General features: G+C 36.9%; 1 protein-coding gene across 2 annotated transcripts; it reads left to right on the forward strand.

Annotated features, from left to right (window-relative positions):
• Positions 1-10: 10 nt before the first annotated feature.
• CCNK (cyclin K) lies at positions 11-16,526 on the forward strand. Of its 2 annotated transcripts, none has more exons than XM_031066347.1 (11): positions 11-62; positions 1,593-1,859; positions 2,854-2,935; positions 3,499-3,630; positions 4,420-4,525; positions 4,666-4,723; positions 6,497-6,666; positions 7,572-7,855; positions 11,926-11,959; positions 13,008-13,082; positions 15,202-16,526. In XM_031066347.1, the coding sequence occupies exons 2-11, from the start codon at positions 1,663-1,665 to the stop codon at positions 15,822-15,824; spliced, it is 1,761 nt and encodes a 586-aa protein (XP_030922207.1). In that variant the 5' UTR covers positions 11-62; positions 1,593-1,662; the 3' UTR covers positions 15,825-16,526. The 2 variants fall into 2 exon arrangements, with proteins under 2 accessions (XP_030922207.1, XP_005417934.1); XM_005417877.3 differs by lacking the exon at positions 11-62 and adding an exon at positions 468-584.
• Positions 16,527-16,607: the final 81 nt, after the last annotated feature.

Here is a 16,607-nt window from a genome sequence, read left to right on the forward strand (position 1 = left end):
CGAGCATCTCCGGCCCGGCTGGGGCTGCAGGGGCGGAGCCGCGGTCCGTGCGTTCGGCTCAGGTAAGGTATGGAAAAGCCGCGGCGAGCTCTGGAACTCTCTTCTACTTTATTGGGGTGCGTAAAAAGGCAGGGAAAACTTATTACTGTCGGGCGTTGCGATGTGGATTGGGACGTTTAAAATTGTTCGTTTAAGATGTTGGCGGGTGATGATTTGAATTCCTGGTTCCGTATTCGGAAATGCGTTCGCTCCTTTATAGAAACAGATCTTGTCGCTTCAGGCGCTTTTACTGTTAATTGGGTTTTAAGCGCTCTAGAAGTTAGAAAGCAAAATATCTCGTGAGGAAAAAGGATCGTTACAGTTATAAAAAATAGCAGCTTTCTAGTAAATGTGATGGGAATGTTTGGTCGTGGCCTGGCGCGCTTTTGTTGATTCTGGAAATAGTTTTTAGTAGCCATTTACTTTTTCTTGTGGCAGAATTTAGATCTGTGTGTGACCGATACCACGAGTTGTGAAGGTGATTCCAAAACCACCGTGAGGCAAAGACAGTTTCCTTTATTCTGAAAAAGAGAAACTTTTTGAAGGTGAGCGAGGTGCTGTAGTCGTTCTGTGGCTGTTCGCGTGATCTTCCTTCCGTTTTCGGAGGGGAAACGTCTCGAAAAGTAATAGCTGATTTTAAGAGTTTTAAGTTTGGGTCTTCCTGTGACTGGCTTGCTTAGAGCGAGTATATTGCATCATATGTTAATGACTGTCTGTTATGCAAACCTTTGCAGGTGACTGTAGTAATCTGTGAGTAGTATCTGTAGCTGATTGAATTGGAGTAAGAGCGGGTTTGTGCCTGAAAGAAATAAAGGCAGCGACTGCTCATTCTTTAAGCTGAGGCATGGCTGAATGTCAGTCATAATTCAAACACCAGAAAGATGCCTGCAGAGCTCTGTGATCTGCATCTCTATGCACCAAGTGCTGGTAAACACAGGCAAGTAGGAGACTCTTGGGGTGTATTTGGTTGCCTTCTTTGGGGGATGATTTTAGATGCTGCCTTACTCTGTAAACTCAATTAGTTGTCTCAGTCTTGGTACGTGAAAGAACACGGATACATTTTTTTCTTTAAGTAATGCAAGTACAGATCACTTTACAAAGCTTCTGCCAAGTGGTTGCTGCTCAGGGTATCCCTGGGAGCAGGCAGGTATTTAAGGCTCACCTCACCAGGGCCTTTCCTATAGTCAGCTAATCCCCCTAACTTTCCAAATCTTTCTACAGCCATCACTGAACTGTTTTTTCCTAGTTTTATTGACAAAGTAGATGGAAGTTGTTCTGCTGAGAAATAGCAGATATTGTTGGAGATGTATTCTTGAAGTTTCCTTATTAAACAGGTAATAGCAAGGGTAAAACTTATGGCTTTTTCTTTGATTGTATTTGCAATATAGAGGGAGGCTAAAGGCAAAGTTCTTTATTCCTTGTCTTTGAGCATAGGAAAAAGTTCTTTCCAGCAGGCACGGCTAAGCACTATTCTTCTTTACTCCTCTTTGAGCAGGAACTTCAGAAGACAGTTCTCTCTATTTTTAAAGAATTAATTCTTTCTTTTCTTCAAGGTCCTGAAGTGACTCTCTGAAGACTTCATTTTTGAAAATTTAAACAGCAAAGACAATTCTGTTTTAATAAATGAAGGAGAATAAAGAAAATTCCAGCCCTTCTGTAAACTTGGCAAACCTGGACCATACAAAACCATGCTGGTACTGGGATAAGAAAGATTTGGCACACACACCATCACAGCTTGAAGGGCTTGATCCAGCTACAGAGGCACGATACCGCAGGGAAGGGGCCAGATTCATATTCGACGTGGGAACACGTTTAGGGCTGTATCCTTTACACTCATGTTGGTGTGAAATGTCTTTATGAATAGTGAGATTTCAGAATAAAATATACAACAAATGTGACATGCTCAGCTGTTCAGATGTTTAAGTGCTAGTCAAAAATATATTTGTGTTGGAGTGCCTTTTGATGTAATGTGTTCCTACACAATTTCTATCCATTCATGGGAATAAACAAGGTTCCGATTTGGAAGTAAGATGATACATACTTTCCAATTAAGAGTAAATTCTGTGAGTTATGAAACTGTTTCAGTATATGAATGTACATGACTTCTCAAATTTTGAATTTTTCCCCCAGCTTTCTAGATTGTGCCTTTGAGGCTTCTAACCTCTGCCTCCCCAGTCTTGGTCCTCGGTGGATGTTTTTTTGTTTCATTAGTTTGGGATTTACAGCTGTGTGTAATTCTCCAGACTGTCCCACACCCTCTTAGCCACTGAAATTTTCTGCTTCCTATATTCCTATGCTCCCTTTAATCTCCTTAGTTCTCTCTTTAATAAAGCATGGTGAAGACAAAATTTTTACTTGCCCTAAAGTGAAGAATATGGAGGATGTTCAGATTTGATTTGCATTTATGGGTGTGAATAGTAACTTTCCTCCATGCCAGCACTTGAATGTGAAGTGATAATTGTTCTGTTCCTTCGTGTACCTACTGCTGGATTTGACCTTCTCTGAGGCAGGTATGGTAAAACCCAGGGGTGACCTTATGTGCATCCTCTTGTAAATACAGTCAGGACTTTGCACACTTACAACAAATGCTTTAGATATCAGCTGCGTCTGGACCTGATCACAGTATTTACACAGCTTTAAGGGCTTTTGTGCCTTTTTTTTTTCCCCTAAAGCTCCTGTTTTACTTGCAGTGTTTTCTAACTGGTCACTGAAGAACCAATTACTTGAAGTACTTGATAAAGCAGAATTCATTGTGCATGTTTGGTTTTACATTTGTTTTATGTGTTGTTTGAAAGTCCTTAATCTGCACCACAGACATTATGACACTCTAGCAACTGGAATAATTTATTTCCATCGGTTTTACATGTTTCATTCCTTCAAACAGTTCCCAAGATATGTAAGTATTTAGATGACTTAATTTAATGATTGCACTAGGCAGGGACTATTTGAAATAGTGATTAGTCACTTGGGTGCTACAATTGCTGTTCACTACAGAAAGATGGAAAATTGGCATTTTTTCTTTTAATTATTACAGCTTAAAGTTCATTGTTTACACATTTCTGTTTATGCTCAAAAATGTATTGACATTGCAGTTATGACTTGCTGATATTGTTCTTTAGGAGTAGAAGCTGTAGTGCTGGCACTTCTGTATTAGCTGAAAGAAAAAAAGAAGTTACATAGTTTTAAAACTGCTTGACAGATAACATTGAACCGGGACAAATTGTGCTTTGGGTTTCTGACCTTCAAGTGTAAAATAGACAGTCCTCCAAATTCTGTATTTTTCTTCTAAGAAAATAAAAGTTTAACACTATATTAAAATAGAAATTAGTATGCCCATTAAGTCTTTCCTGGGAGACTTCTACAGTACTGTTAATGGAAACTGGCAGTGCTTTTATAATGCTACACTGTATTGCATATCTACATGCAGACCACTTTGTGAAAGTGCTTGCCTTTTTTTAGGTGACAGGAGCCTGCTGTCTCTTCCTAGCAGGAAAAGTTGAAGAAACACCCAAGAAATGTAAAGACATAATTAAAACAGCTCGTAGCTTGCTAAATGATGTACAGTTTGGGCAGTTTGGAGATGACCCAAAGGTAAAAATACTCATGTTGAAATTGATTTCATCCTGTTATACTGTAGTAAAGTGACACACACTCAATAAGGCATTGACTGATTTTCAGTTCTAAATTAAATTAGATGTTCAGCATGCATTTATTGCTCTTCTGGGTAATGTGGTTGGTAGCTATAAAAGTAATTTTTCCTAATAAAAGTAGCTTTGGGAGCTTACTGGAATAATTGTTTTCATTAAAAGTTTGCATTTTATTTCATGTAAATTCTGATATTATTTTGCAAATTAAAGTAAATTTAAGTAATTTCCACCAGAGCAAGAAGTGTTACTGAGACAAATCATCTGACTGGGATTTTAGGAAGTAGTTAATAGAGAATCTTAAATAAGAAAACTAGATCTCAGAAATATTGAGAAGTTTCTTGTTTACAGCATTGTCTTAGCAAAACTATGCTTCACTTAAAATTTGATTATTTTAAATAGTAGAAGGACTTGAAATTTTTGAGTGAAATGTTGTAGAGCTTGTATTTTTTGTTGTGATTGTGTATCTGGCAATTTCATGCTGTGTCTAGGTCAGTTCATTCCTCTGCAGAGGAATAGGGATTTTAAACATCACATCCACTGTCCTCACTCAAATAAATGTGAAGAAAAGGTATCTGAGTTTAAAATAATATTGCAAGTTGGAGAGCTTTCTGTTCTCCTTGTAGACAAACGTGGCTGCCTGGAGGTGCTCTGAAGTCATGCCCTGTACTAGCATATAAAGTATTTTTGAGTGAAAGAAGAAATAATACTGTGGTTACCTTGTAACTCTCTATAGGAAGAAGTGATGGTACTTGAAAGAATCTTACTACAAACAATAAAGTTTGATTTGCAAGTGGAACATCCATACCAATTTCTTCTCAAGTATGCCAAACAACTCAAAGGTAAATTATTGGCAGGATGAGCAAGTAATGCCTGTTATTGATTTCCAGAACTTAATATATTAACAGTGCAAGAATGTTCTACTTCCAGCTGTTTGTCCCTCCTAATTTTATGTCCTATTTTTTTTCTGATTGTTTTTCAGGAGACAAAAACAAAATTCAAAAACTGGTTCAAATGGCATGGACATTTGTCAATGACAGGTAAGATATACCTAGGAAGCATCCTGAAAGTGAAATAGTTACTGTTGCTTACATTGTTCTGGTATTGGATATATTTTTGACAAATACTCAATTTTTTTTAATGCTTGTTACATGTTTTCTTGGTTCCTCAGTTTTTCTTTCCATCATTACCATGATAGTTCCATTGAATACAGAATCTGGAATGAGTATGAAGTGGACCAGTAAAGATCTCTGCAATGTTGTGGCACTAATTGAGTGCTGCATTAAAAAGAAACTTACTGTTTGAAAAGGCTTAAATTCTTAATCTCCAGAATACAAACCAGCTTCTTGCCAAATCTGTGATATATTGTACATTCTGAAAAAACTAAGTCACTTCTCAATTCCATCAATATATTTTTAATGTGATATTTTGGTAATAGTGAAGTAGCCATTAAATTCACTGAGGAATACAGTTTTTAGCACTGGATTTACAATTTCTTGAATAATGAACTTGTAAGAATCACATTAATTGATGGGATTGTGTGTAAAAGCATTTCTCATGTGGTATTGAAAAGAAAAACAAAACAACTTGACACACTTTAGTCTTGTCCAGGAGGATTCTACAGAGCTGGGCTAGTTAATTTATTAAAGACTTGAATATTACTTTTTGTTTCCATAGTAAACCCTTAAGAAAATGTCTTAAGTAGTCTGACTGTCCAGAAATTGTGAATACATGGCTTTCAGTCATGCCTACATCAGTAAAACATCATAAAAAAGAGGTGTATTTTTAATCATATGCCTGATTTGAATTAGCCCTTTGTGGGTTCAGATTTTGTAAACTCTCCAAATTAATTTGACCAAATTAATGTGGATCTCAAGAGATGTTTACTTCAGCTGCTGTCAGTCTTGCAGATTATGGTCTTACAGGTAGAACAAAATTATGGCATAACTGTCACTGTTAAGCCTGTCAAAGTACTGTAACTTATCCATCAAAATTTGGACACCATTGTACTTGGAATTAGATAATGTTTAATATTTTAAAGACCTAACAATTAAAATGCACTTCAGGAAGACACTTGCATGAAGTTGGAGGGGTTGTTTCAAGTCATGCATAATAATTACCTCTATTCTGAGGAGCCTATATTGTGCTTAGTTAATAAGCACCATGTTAGAAGTTTACTTTGTTTTTGGATCCTGGGAAAATAATTCTGTGCTTTGCACTACAGGCCTTTAGAGTAAAGGGTTCTGTTCTTATACAGCTGGAGTGAATTCATGGAAATTCAGCTGGCTGGCTGGATTTAAAATTCTGTAAACAGATTATATGCTACAGAATCTATGGAGAAAAGAGAGAAAAAATATTTCATCATTTAAAATTGATATCAAGAAATAGTAATTGATTATGACAGAAACTTAGTTAATGTCAATAATCCAATAATGTGAATTATTTTAGCATTAGCTTTAACAAAGGCTATTCAAGAGATAACCTTTTATATGTTGATCTAAAACTTGTGCTTGACAAGCTGCTTTTCAGATTCTTGTTGGCTGTTCTGTGGGGTTTTGGGGGTTTTTTAGTATTTGTTTACATTTGATTGACAAACATTTTGGAAGCTCTAAAATCTGATTTGGGACCTGATTTCATGACAGTAGTAGTTCAGAAATTAGTTTTGTAAACTCTTTTGTTTAACAAGGCTCATAATTAAAATTGCCTGAGAAGTTAGAATTGTGGTGGGATTTTATACCCTGTACATTAAAGTGCCTTTGGACAATCAGGTAATTTGCAGGGTTACGTTTTGCTTCGTTTATTTTCTGTTGCAGCCTCTGCACTACCCTGTCCCTGCAGTGGGAGCCTGAGATCATAGCTGTTGCAGTCATGTACTTAGCAGGCCGTTTGTGTAAGTTTGAAATACAGGAATGGACATCCAAACCAATGTACAGGCGATGGTGGGAGCAGTTTGTCCAAGATGTTCCTGTTGATGTTTTGGAAGGTATGAAAACCATTTCCCACCACATTTCTTGTAACTGTGTGGCCTAGGTCATAAATAAATGCAAATAGCTTTTTATCTATGTTTCAGTCAAAATAATCTTGTGTCGAGTATGTAACTCAGCTTGTATGTGCTGTGCCTTAATCAGGTTTTAAATTGAACTAGCTTAGCTTAGAAGCATATTTAATCATCATTAGTCTTTGTTCAATGTTTGCTTTACAGTTTGTTTAGTTTATAACACATCCAATTAGCTAGAATTGTCATGATGTGTTTTCTATTTTTTAAATTATTATCTACTCCCCATTTTATATAAGTGTTTCTACAAACACTGGAGCTAATGGAGCCGGATTTCCAGCAGTTTTCCCATTGATAATTGTTCTCTTTGACCAAATTATGCTAGGATAGAAGGTTTTTTGTCATGTACCATGAATGATGAATAGATTAAGGGGGACCTTTAGCTCCTAACATGTTGGAAGAAAAATTTAATCCTTTGCTTAGTTTCCTAAAACTTTTTTGACTGGCCTAAGAAGACATGTATGTTTTAACATATAATCTTCCACTTGCTTTCTTGCTGTATTACTGTCCTGGGAGTGTGGTTACCTGGCTCTCCAGACACACAGTAATGACATACAGTGTGTTATTACCAAGACACTGTGTTCTTCTTCTGAAATGTGTGCATATACATGTACATATTGCTCAGGATAGGCAGAAGAAACTCAGAAATGCAAGTATAAGTTGAAAATTAATCTACTTTTAAAAAGTTATTTCATTCATTATTATGATGAGTAATATTTGCAATGAATTTTTCCAAAGTTGATGTCCAGTAAAAATCAGATTTGATAATTGTGTTATATACTTGTACATTATAAGGTTGTAATACTTTGGAATTTTCTTTCTTTCTTATTAAGATATCTGCCATCAGATCCTGGATCTATACTCACAGGGAAAACAGCAAATGCCTCATCATACTCCTCATCAGTTGCAGCAGCCACCATCTCTTCAGTCTACACCCCAGGCACCTACAGTACAGCAGTCACAGCAATCCCAGAGTTCAGAGCAATCCCAGACACAGCAGCAAAAAGAGTCTCAGCAGTCAGCACAGCAACAGCAGCAGCAGCAGCAAACACAAGCACAGCAATCTAAAAAGCCCTCTCCTCAGTCAAGTCCTCCTAGACAGATTAAAAGACCAGCAGTAAGTTGAACTTTAACTTGCAATTTATTTTCAGGCTGATCTGAAGAATGAGCCTTGCAATTACTTTTATGTAGTTGATTTTCCTTGTTTATGTGGCAACTTTGTTAATGCTGAACAGCTTTTACAGTTCTGACATGTGACATTCTTATTCCACTTGAGCCAAAAGCCATGGAGAGGCTTTGCAGTCAACATGAGCTGTTCAGGTTCTCAGTGCTTGTGGTTCTGGGCTATCAGACTTCATTGTGTTCTCTATTAAGCAGGTTTAATTTAGGGAGGGTTTCTTGTGCTGCACCTGAATGTAGAGATGTGCACAATGCTGATGAAGGCATTATTTGACTCTGATTACTAATCTTAAGAGAATAGTGACTTCTAAGGTTATGTCAAAATTCTTGAAAGAAAAGTATTTTAAAATAATCCTTTAACAGTCACAGCCTATATATCATCAGATTTTATAGCCTCACTTTGTCCACAATATCACATCATAATTGAAAATAAGAAGCTACATTAGCAGTTGGATAGTGTCACGAGTAGTCTGAGCGCTTTTCAACAGCCATCAAGTTCAAATGAAGCTTTCAGATTTTAATGTATATTTCTGTTTGGGTTTTTTTTTCCGCTTGTAAGTTTAAAAAAAAGTGTTACCCAAGTCTTCTTTCGTGTGTACTTAGCAACAGGAGTGTTTTCAGAAGTACAATCTTTGGAACAAGTCCATTTAGGTTGTAAATTTTGTTCTAACTTTTGCTCCAACTTGCAATTAATGCATGCCCAAACTAGAGAACAGACATCAGAGGAAAAAAAACCAAAACAACAAACAAACAAAAAAAAACCAAAACAAAACAAAACAACAAAAAAAAAAAAAAAAAAAAAAAAAAAAAAAAAAAAAAAAAAAAAAAAAAAAAAAAAAAAAAAAAAAAAAAAAAAAAAAAAAAAAAACCAAAAAAAACCAAAAAAAAAAAACAAAACAAAACAAAACAAACTTGGAGTAAGCAGCAAATATTGGAATGAAATGGAATTGGAAAAGTGCAGCATCTTCCAGATGGCAGACTCCAAAAAAGACAAAAATATAACTCTGTGAAATCTTGGTCTTGTAAGCACAGGATAGAGCTTACTAGAGGAAAAGACCTGCTCTGAAATTTGTAGTTGTTGCACTGAACTTTAGCATTGTTCAGGATATTGTTGATTAGCTTGAAAAGTGTGAAGAGTTCTTTATAAGTAATTCTGCTTGAGTTTTCAGATCTGTAGGATCTCTTACTATTTTTCTTCAACAAAAATGCCTGGGACAGTTTGGCATATCAGAAACTGTTCATAAATAACAATTTTGGTCCTATGTGTGCTGTCTAAGTTGTTAGAAATGGTTGTTCATTCCTGTAATTCAGGCTCTACCATTACAGTACTACTGATTTTGCCCCATCCCATATGTTAATGAAGTATCTTGTGGAAAAAAGTGATGCTTTTGCATGGGTAGTAGCTATTGTTCTTGAACAGTCACCTCTGGTCAAGCCATCAGTGAAACTTATCTTTTCCTGAAATTAGTTTGAGGTTTATCACTGAATAATCAAGGAAAAAAAACAGTAGATACACTGTAAGCAGCCACAACAAATAAAAAGCAAAGGGTGTTTTGCAACAAATAAAAAGCAAAGGGTGTTTCAAAACTCAGAGGAATTTTGTAGGGATACAGCACAAGCAGCATGAATTTGAGAAAATTAAATGTGGTGATCCAAAATTGTTCTTTATCCAGAAAGCAGTCTGGGAGAATAAGATGTGTGATGTTTGAAAGATTTTACTTGGTGCTTCTAGAATGTTCTTGAGTTAGATGTACCATAAACCTTACTTAAAATCTTTGCCTGCTTCTATAAATAGGGCTTTGCATGACTTCTCCTTTGGTTTGTGCAGAACAGAAATACCCTTTGTTCCTGGAGGCCAGATTTTCAATTTACATGAACTCTTATAGCTTTCATTACCTTCTACTGAGCAAAGATGCTTTCAAGCAGCTGAAGCATTGGCCCATGACTTACAGACCCATATCAGATGTCTAAAGCATCTGCATATCCTCTACATCTCTAGTGGTGAAGAGTGCTTGAATTTTCAGTTAATTTCACTAAAAATATACTGGTGAATCATTAAATGTAAATAGTATTTTCATTTGGATTAAACTAGAAATTGTTGTGGGGACAATTTTATTGCTCATAGAAACAGCAGTAAAGGAGCAGTTCCATTGTGTCGATTCAGCTGAAGGTATTAAATATCCACCAGCCTGACAGTAGATCATGTTGATAATTTATTATTGTTCATTATGACCCTCAGGTGTTCTGGCTGGGGCAGTACAAACTACAGTGCAGTAGAATGACCAAATAAATGCTCATCTCTATTTTAGCAGTTGCTGTTGTTGGAGAATTCTGGCTGCTTGATTCTTCTTTTTTTCTTTAGCATAAATGCAGTTTAAATTGGTATTTGTTTTTTCTGTCATGAGTTATTTTGCTCCAGTTTCTTGTTCTACTGTAATGATGTACCTCGATGTTGTTTTTTGAATATTGCTCTATCTTAACAAGTGCACAGTAATTGAATTGCCTGTCACCTGAAGTGATCAACTGACTTCACAAAATCAGTGATTTTTGGAAAAGTTCCAACAAGTAGTGATTAGCTTCTATTTGAAAGTGCAGGGAGAGCTGCAGTTTTATGGGCATGGAATTTAGTGCTAGAAAGTCAAGAAAAGGCCATCCAAGTAAAATGAAGGCAGCAGATGAGTCAATGAGAGTCACTAAGAAAAAACTGTGTGTATTTGAAATGGTAAGATAAAGATTGTCCTTAAAAAGCAGGAAAGCAGCTGGATGGTGTCTGAAAAATTGAAATGACTATCAAAGGAATATAACAATGAGGTTGCCTCAAGCAGGCAAAAATTAGACACCAAAAATTTTGAGAATACTCATAAGAATTAAGGAAAAGTACTGTTCAAGTTGGATTGAAGTGTGCTGTGGGAAGTGAAATGAGGGAAACAGAACAATTTGTGCAGGTAAAGCTACTAGAGATAAACAGTCCCTTAAAAAAACATTTTCATTGAAAAGACAGAGAAGCTATGTACTGAAACCCTCTGACCTTCCTCATTCAGTCTAAATATAGTTGTACTTAAAATTTCAGTGAAGTTCTCTGCTTTTCTCAGAAACTATGAAGTAGCCATCTCAGTGGGACCATGTAATCTGGGAAGATTTTTTTATTCCTTTATCTGTGGTTGTTTCATAAAACTGCAATGAAAGAACAACCAACAAAACAATAAAAACCCAACCAAAAATTTGTGATTAGAAGGATGATGTGAGGTTTGTGGGTTTTGTTCAGTGTGCATACATTTTTTTCCTGGAACAACATTTAGATTTTATACAATACTTTCCATCTGAAGGCTTCTGAAATGTTTTATGCTGTGCAACACTTTCACTGCCCTCCTGTCCTGGTAAATAAAGCATTAGAGCCTGAAGTGATTTTGGGAAAGGTTGAGTGACAGGTCAAGGCAGAATTGGGAGCAGAGGCCAAGCCTCTTGTTTTCAGCTCAGTGAGCAGTGAACTGGACCATGACATATGTGCAGTGGATGATAAATACAATAACTGAGATGTAATACTCAGCAGTGGGAACAGCAGGAAATGCTGCATATAAAATACCTGCTATTTTTCCAGTCTTTTCATTCTGCTAGTTAAGCTGGGCTTTCCCAGTGTGATTTGACTTTGTTTGTCTTGCATTTGTTGTAAGAAACTATAGAAGCATTAGGTTGGAAAAGATCTTAAAGATCATCAACTCCAGTCATTAACACAGCCAAGTCTACCACTAAACCATGCTCCCAAATGCCATATCCACACATCTTTTGAATACCTACAGGGATGGTGATTGAACCATTTCTGTGGGCAGCCTGTTCCAATGCCTGACCACCCTTTCCATGAAGAAATTTTACCTCATATCCAATCTAAACCTCCCTTGGCACAACCTCCCTTGAGGCTAATTCTTCTTGTCCTGTCACTTTTTACCTGGGAGAAAAGACTGACTACAATGGTGTTATTCTTATCTTTTTTTTCCTTTTTTTTTCAAACAGGCTGTATCTCCAAAAGAAGAAACAAAGGCAGCAGGTAAATATTAATATTCTATTCATGTTGCTTCCATTTTACTGCTTAAACCAGAATAAGTAATTTGCTGACAAGCACTTAGTTTGTCTGCTTACAGGCTTGGCAGTTCTAAACTATTTTGATCCTGATAATGTACCTTAAATATATACAATAACTGTTTTTAAAATGTTCCTAACTACAAAACTTAAAATAAATTGAGTATAACTGTGCCCAAAGAGTTACTTAATAGAGTCAATTCAGAGAAGTCTTGCTAAACTATTCAACTCTCAATGTATAACTCCAATGTGTAACTCCATCATTTGGGAATAGTTCAGCAAGCTGTGAGGCCCTGAAGTGACTGAAGGTACCATGTCATTAAATAGCTCCACTAACAGTAAGTGCCTGGTGATCAGTGATGTTTGTAGTTGGTTGTTAGCATGGCTGCCTCTAAAAGGCATTTTGTGTCAATAGATAGTGTAGTGAAAGAAATGTAGACTCACTGCAGTGATCATCCCTGGTTATTTTGTTTATTTGGGGGTTTTTCTTCACTTTACTGGTTTGGAACATAGTTCAGGATCCTAGGATGTACTTCTTAAGGAAACCTGGCACTTATTCCCCTGTAGCTCTGCAGATAGATTCCAGACAGCTGTCTCTTCTCCCTCCTCTCCCTGTCCAATCACTATTTTGTTTGGTTCATGACACACATTTCCCTAGCTGAGCAAGGGTCAGCTTCTTCTGACAGCTGTTCAACTACTTACAAGTTAAAGTTTTGGGCTAGAAAGCATACACTTGCTCATCTTCACTTACATACTGTTACTGGGAGTTTGTGTCTAGTTACAAAGTCACTTGAACTTTTAGGCATACGTTCTTTTGTAAGACTTGTGTGTGATACTTCATTTATGCAAAGGTGTTGATTTTAGTTTTCTTTATTAAACATACCTCGTAAATAGGATTTCCACTGTACTCTTGCATAGTGTAATGTGATATGATAACCATTATCATGAGAGCAGAGTTGGAATTTGGAAGATATTGCAGAGCAATAACTAATCACAAACTGACAAATGTTTTTTAGAACCACCGCCACCATCTAAAATTCCTAAAATTGAAACTTCACATCCACCAATACCTCCTGCACATCCACCTCCAGGTAAGCTTTTATTTTCTTAAAAACATTTATTCTTGTTAACTTCCTTGCTTTTCATTCAGGTGGTGGCAGGGGTTTGTTGCCTTGATTAATCTGCTTGGCAAGTAAAAATACAAGGTTGATAAGCTCTAGAGGGAATTTCATCACAGTAGCACAGGCTTTTCCAGACAGAAGTAAAAATCTTACAATGGAAACAAGACTATACTAGGTGGATAAAGGCAAAACAAAGCTGCAACAGTTAAAGGCCTAGAAGATGAAAACTAATTGTTAATAGCAGGCTAAAAGGAACTTCTTGATCTCAAAATGATGATAGATGTCACACTGGATTACTAGAGCAGCCTTCAGCTGTCCTATAGAAGTTTTCCATGTTATATCTGTTGTACAGGAATTCTGCAGGTGTGCAACTTCCAAACAATAATACAAAAAACAAACAAAACCAAAACCAAATAAACCCACCACAGAAGGATGCTTTCTTTGCTGTACCTCAAAAGAGGATTTTTTTCTGCCAGGGAACACTAATACTGCACACATGCTGTATGTTTGCAAAATAAACTGTACTGTTGTAAAAATGTGCTTCGAGTGCCTTGATGCATTAGCTGTCTTCCAGTGACCCTTAAATATGACATAAATATTTCACCGCCCATACTCCATAATGTAACTGTAAGATGACAGCTTCTACAGGGAACTAGGAGAGAGAAAAGCAGTGCCCTGAAATATAGTAGGACAATTTTTCTCATTTGTTAAAATCTAATTAAGAATGCAATTTTTCTAAATACCATGCTCATTATTCCTTCAGTTGTTAAATCTTGAGTGCACATCTTGCATCCAGAATGGTTCTGAAAATGAGCAAATAAGGAAATTATTGCCTGCTACAATTTAGGAGCTTGAAGTCACTGAAATCAGGAGTACCACAGCCAGCATGCCCACCTTGTGTGATTTAATTATGTGGCTTTCCTAGAGGGCATTTTTGCTGTTAAAATCCTACTTAGGCAGGTAATGGATTTATTTCCCTTGTTACCTGAAATTTTCCTCTTTGTGTATACAAGGATGTAATTGTACAAGTGCTAAAACATTACCAAAATAAAGGGCAGCTCCATGAAAAGTCAGGTGAAAACAAAGAATGCATCTTGACCAAGTGAACTAGGAGGAGGATTTATCTCAAATTCTGTTTAACAGTGACAGTGTAGTATGCCACTAGAAATTACTGCCCTGCATGTGTTTCTAAATAGCTTTTCCTATTGAACAATGTTGTAGATGCTCATATATACAAGCAAGATGTCCCAAACTCTTTTTTGTTGGTTGTTCTAATAATCTCTCTGACCATACAGACAGGTTGCTGTTAGGTTAGTCATCCTAGTGGTATTGCTTACTTTACAATGTCTGCATTAGAAGGGGAAAACAAACAATTCTTATTTAAAGAGAAGACTGCTTAAAGCATGTTCTTTCCAGAAGTGGCTAATTATAATTCTGTAAAATGCTGACATTTTTATGAACTTCTCCAGAGTGTCAGGTACTAAGTTCACTGAAATTAATCAGTGGGCAAAGCTGATCGGATTTCATGTCCTTCCTTACCCTTTGGTTTTCTTTTTCTCTTTCTTTGGTAAACAGGTTTTAGAACTGAGCGTTAAAGACTTGAGACTTTGGCCTGTGTTCTCAAATAATGTTTCCCAATATGGGAGGCAGGTGAAGTGCAGAGGGTAATTCCAGGCCACCTCCTGGACTACCAAAGAGGTAGAAAGGAGGCATGAACTAAAGAAGGTGAAAGCACTGAACTAAATATTTTTGGTATCACGAGTCCTATGACTTTTTAATCCACTAGTTGTGATTCCATCCATCCAGTCTGTTAATTCTGCTGATTGTACAACAATATTTAAATTATAAAAAATAGTAATAAGAAAATGAATTGAACTTTTAGAATGGGAAGAACTGACCTTGAAGCTTTGATAGGCAGCTTAGTTGGTTTTTAGTGACCTGAGATGGTCTGACTGGATACCATATGGCGTTCAGAGACTTAGAAAGTTGAGTTCTCTTTTGCTAATTTAACTGGAGGAAAAATATGAAGTATTCAGAAGCTGTTGTTGCCACTATCCTTCAAAAAAATAAATGAAATTTTCTTTTCCAGAGCGCAAGCCTCCTTTGACAACAGCGGTTTCAATGGGAGAACCAGAGCAATCTACTACTGTGGACTCAGTAGATGTGCCAAAGGTCCAGATTCCTCCTCCTGCTCATCCTGCCCCAGGACATCAACCTCCCCCTCTACCACACCGCCCCCCACCCCCACCCCCCACCAGTTACATTACAGGGATGTCTACTACAAATTCTTACATGTCAGGGGAGGGTTATCAGAGTCTGCAGTCAATGATGAAGACAGAAGGACCAACATACGGAGCTTTACCACCGGCCTATGGACCACCAGCTCATCTACCATATCATCCTCATGTCTACCCTCCCAACCCTCCACCACCAGTTCCACCTCCACCCCCTGCTTCTTTCCCCCCACCCAATATTCCACCTCCTACTCCTGGATATCCTCCTCCGCCTACATACAACCCTAATTTCCCACCTCCAAGACTGCCTCCAACTCATGCAGTGCCACCTCATCCACCTCCAGGGCTGGGAATGCCACCAGCTAGTTACCCCCCTCCTACTGTTCCTCCAGGTGGACAGCCACCTGTACCACCTCCAATTCCACCACCTGGTATGCCACCTGTAGCAGGACTTGGACGTGCTACATGGATGAGATAGCATGAGGTCATTTGCACGAATATACCTTTATGTTGATTAGGCAGGAGTAGATAGCCAAAACCTACATTGTAAAGATGAAGAGGAGGGTAATCTGTATAATTTAGATGAAGAAACGAGATTAAATGAAATTTAGCTGATCTGTTTGCAGTATGGTTTATGGTGAGTTATTTAGGCTTCTAGATTTTAATCAGCTTTGCAGTATCTATTCTAACTTTATACATTTGACTTAAGTTTAAATTGTCTTGACTTATTCCAGCACTGGATTACTTTGTACTAGCAAAACCAGCCATATTGGCTCAATTATATCAGTAAGAAGAAAATTTCCTTCTAGAAATCAGTGCCTATTTTTAAGTATCAAAATAGCCAGATACTATGATATTTGATCTATAGTAAGAAACTTCATTTTTAATAGTAAGTAAACCAACATGATGTCAAGCATAAAAGCTGCTTTATTTAAGAGAGATTCTGAATGCTAGCTGACTGGAATAATTTTGAGGTGTTTGCCTTGCTGATAGTTTTGGTTTGGAATGTACTGGTATCTTAAAATATTGTATGTTTACACCTATTTGCAAATTCCTGTACATAATATATATATTTTCTAAGTGTGAAAGTCTGAATGTAACAGCCTACTGTGATGTACATCATAGTTATAAATGGGACTACTTTGTTCACTCTACCCAAATAAAATTGGTTCTGAATTTAGTGGATTTCCAGGTTTTTCATATTAGTTCAGGGGTCATAACTATGGTTACTCCAAGATACTTACTCCAAGGTATTTCAGCA

Source organism: Geospiza fortis, unplaced genomic scaffold (genome assembly GCF_000277835.1).
Source record: "Geospiza fortis unplaced genomic scaffold, GeoFor_1.0 scaffold23, whole genome shotgun sequence".
Lineage (NCBI taxonomy): Eukaryota > Metazoa > Chordata > Aves > Passeriformes > Thraupidae > Geospiza > Geospiza fortis.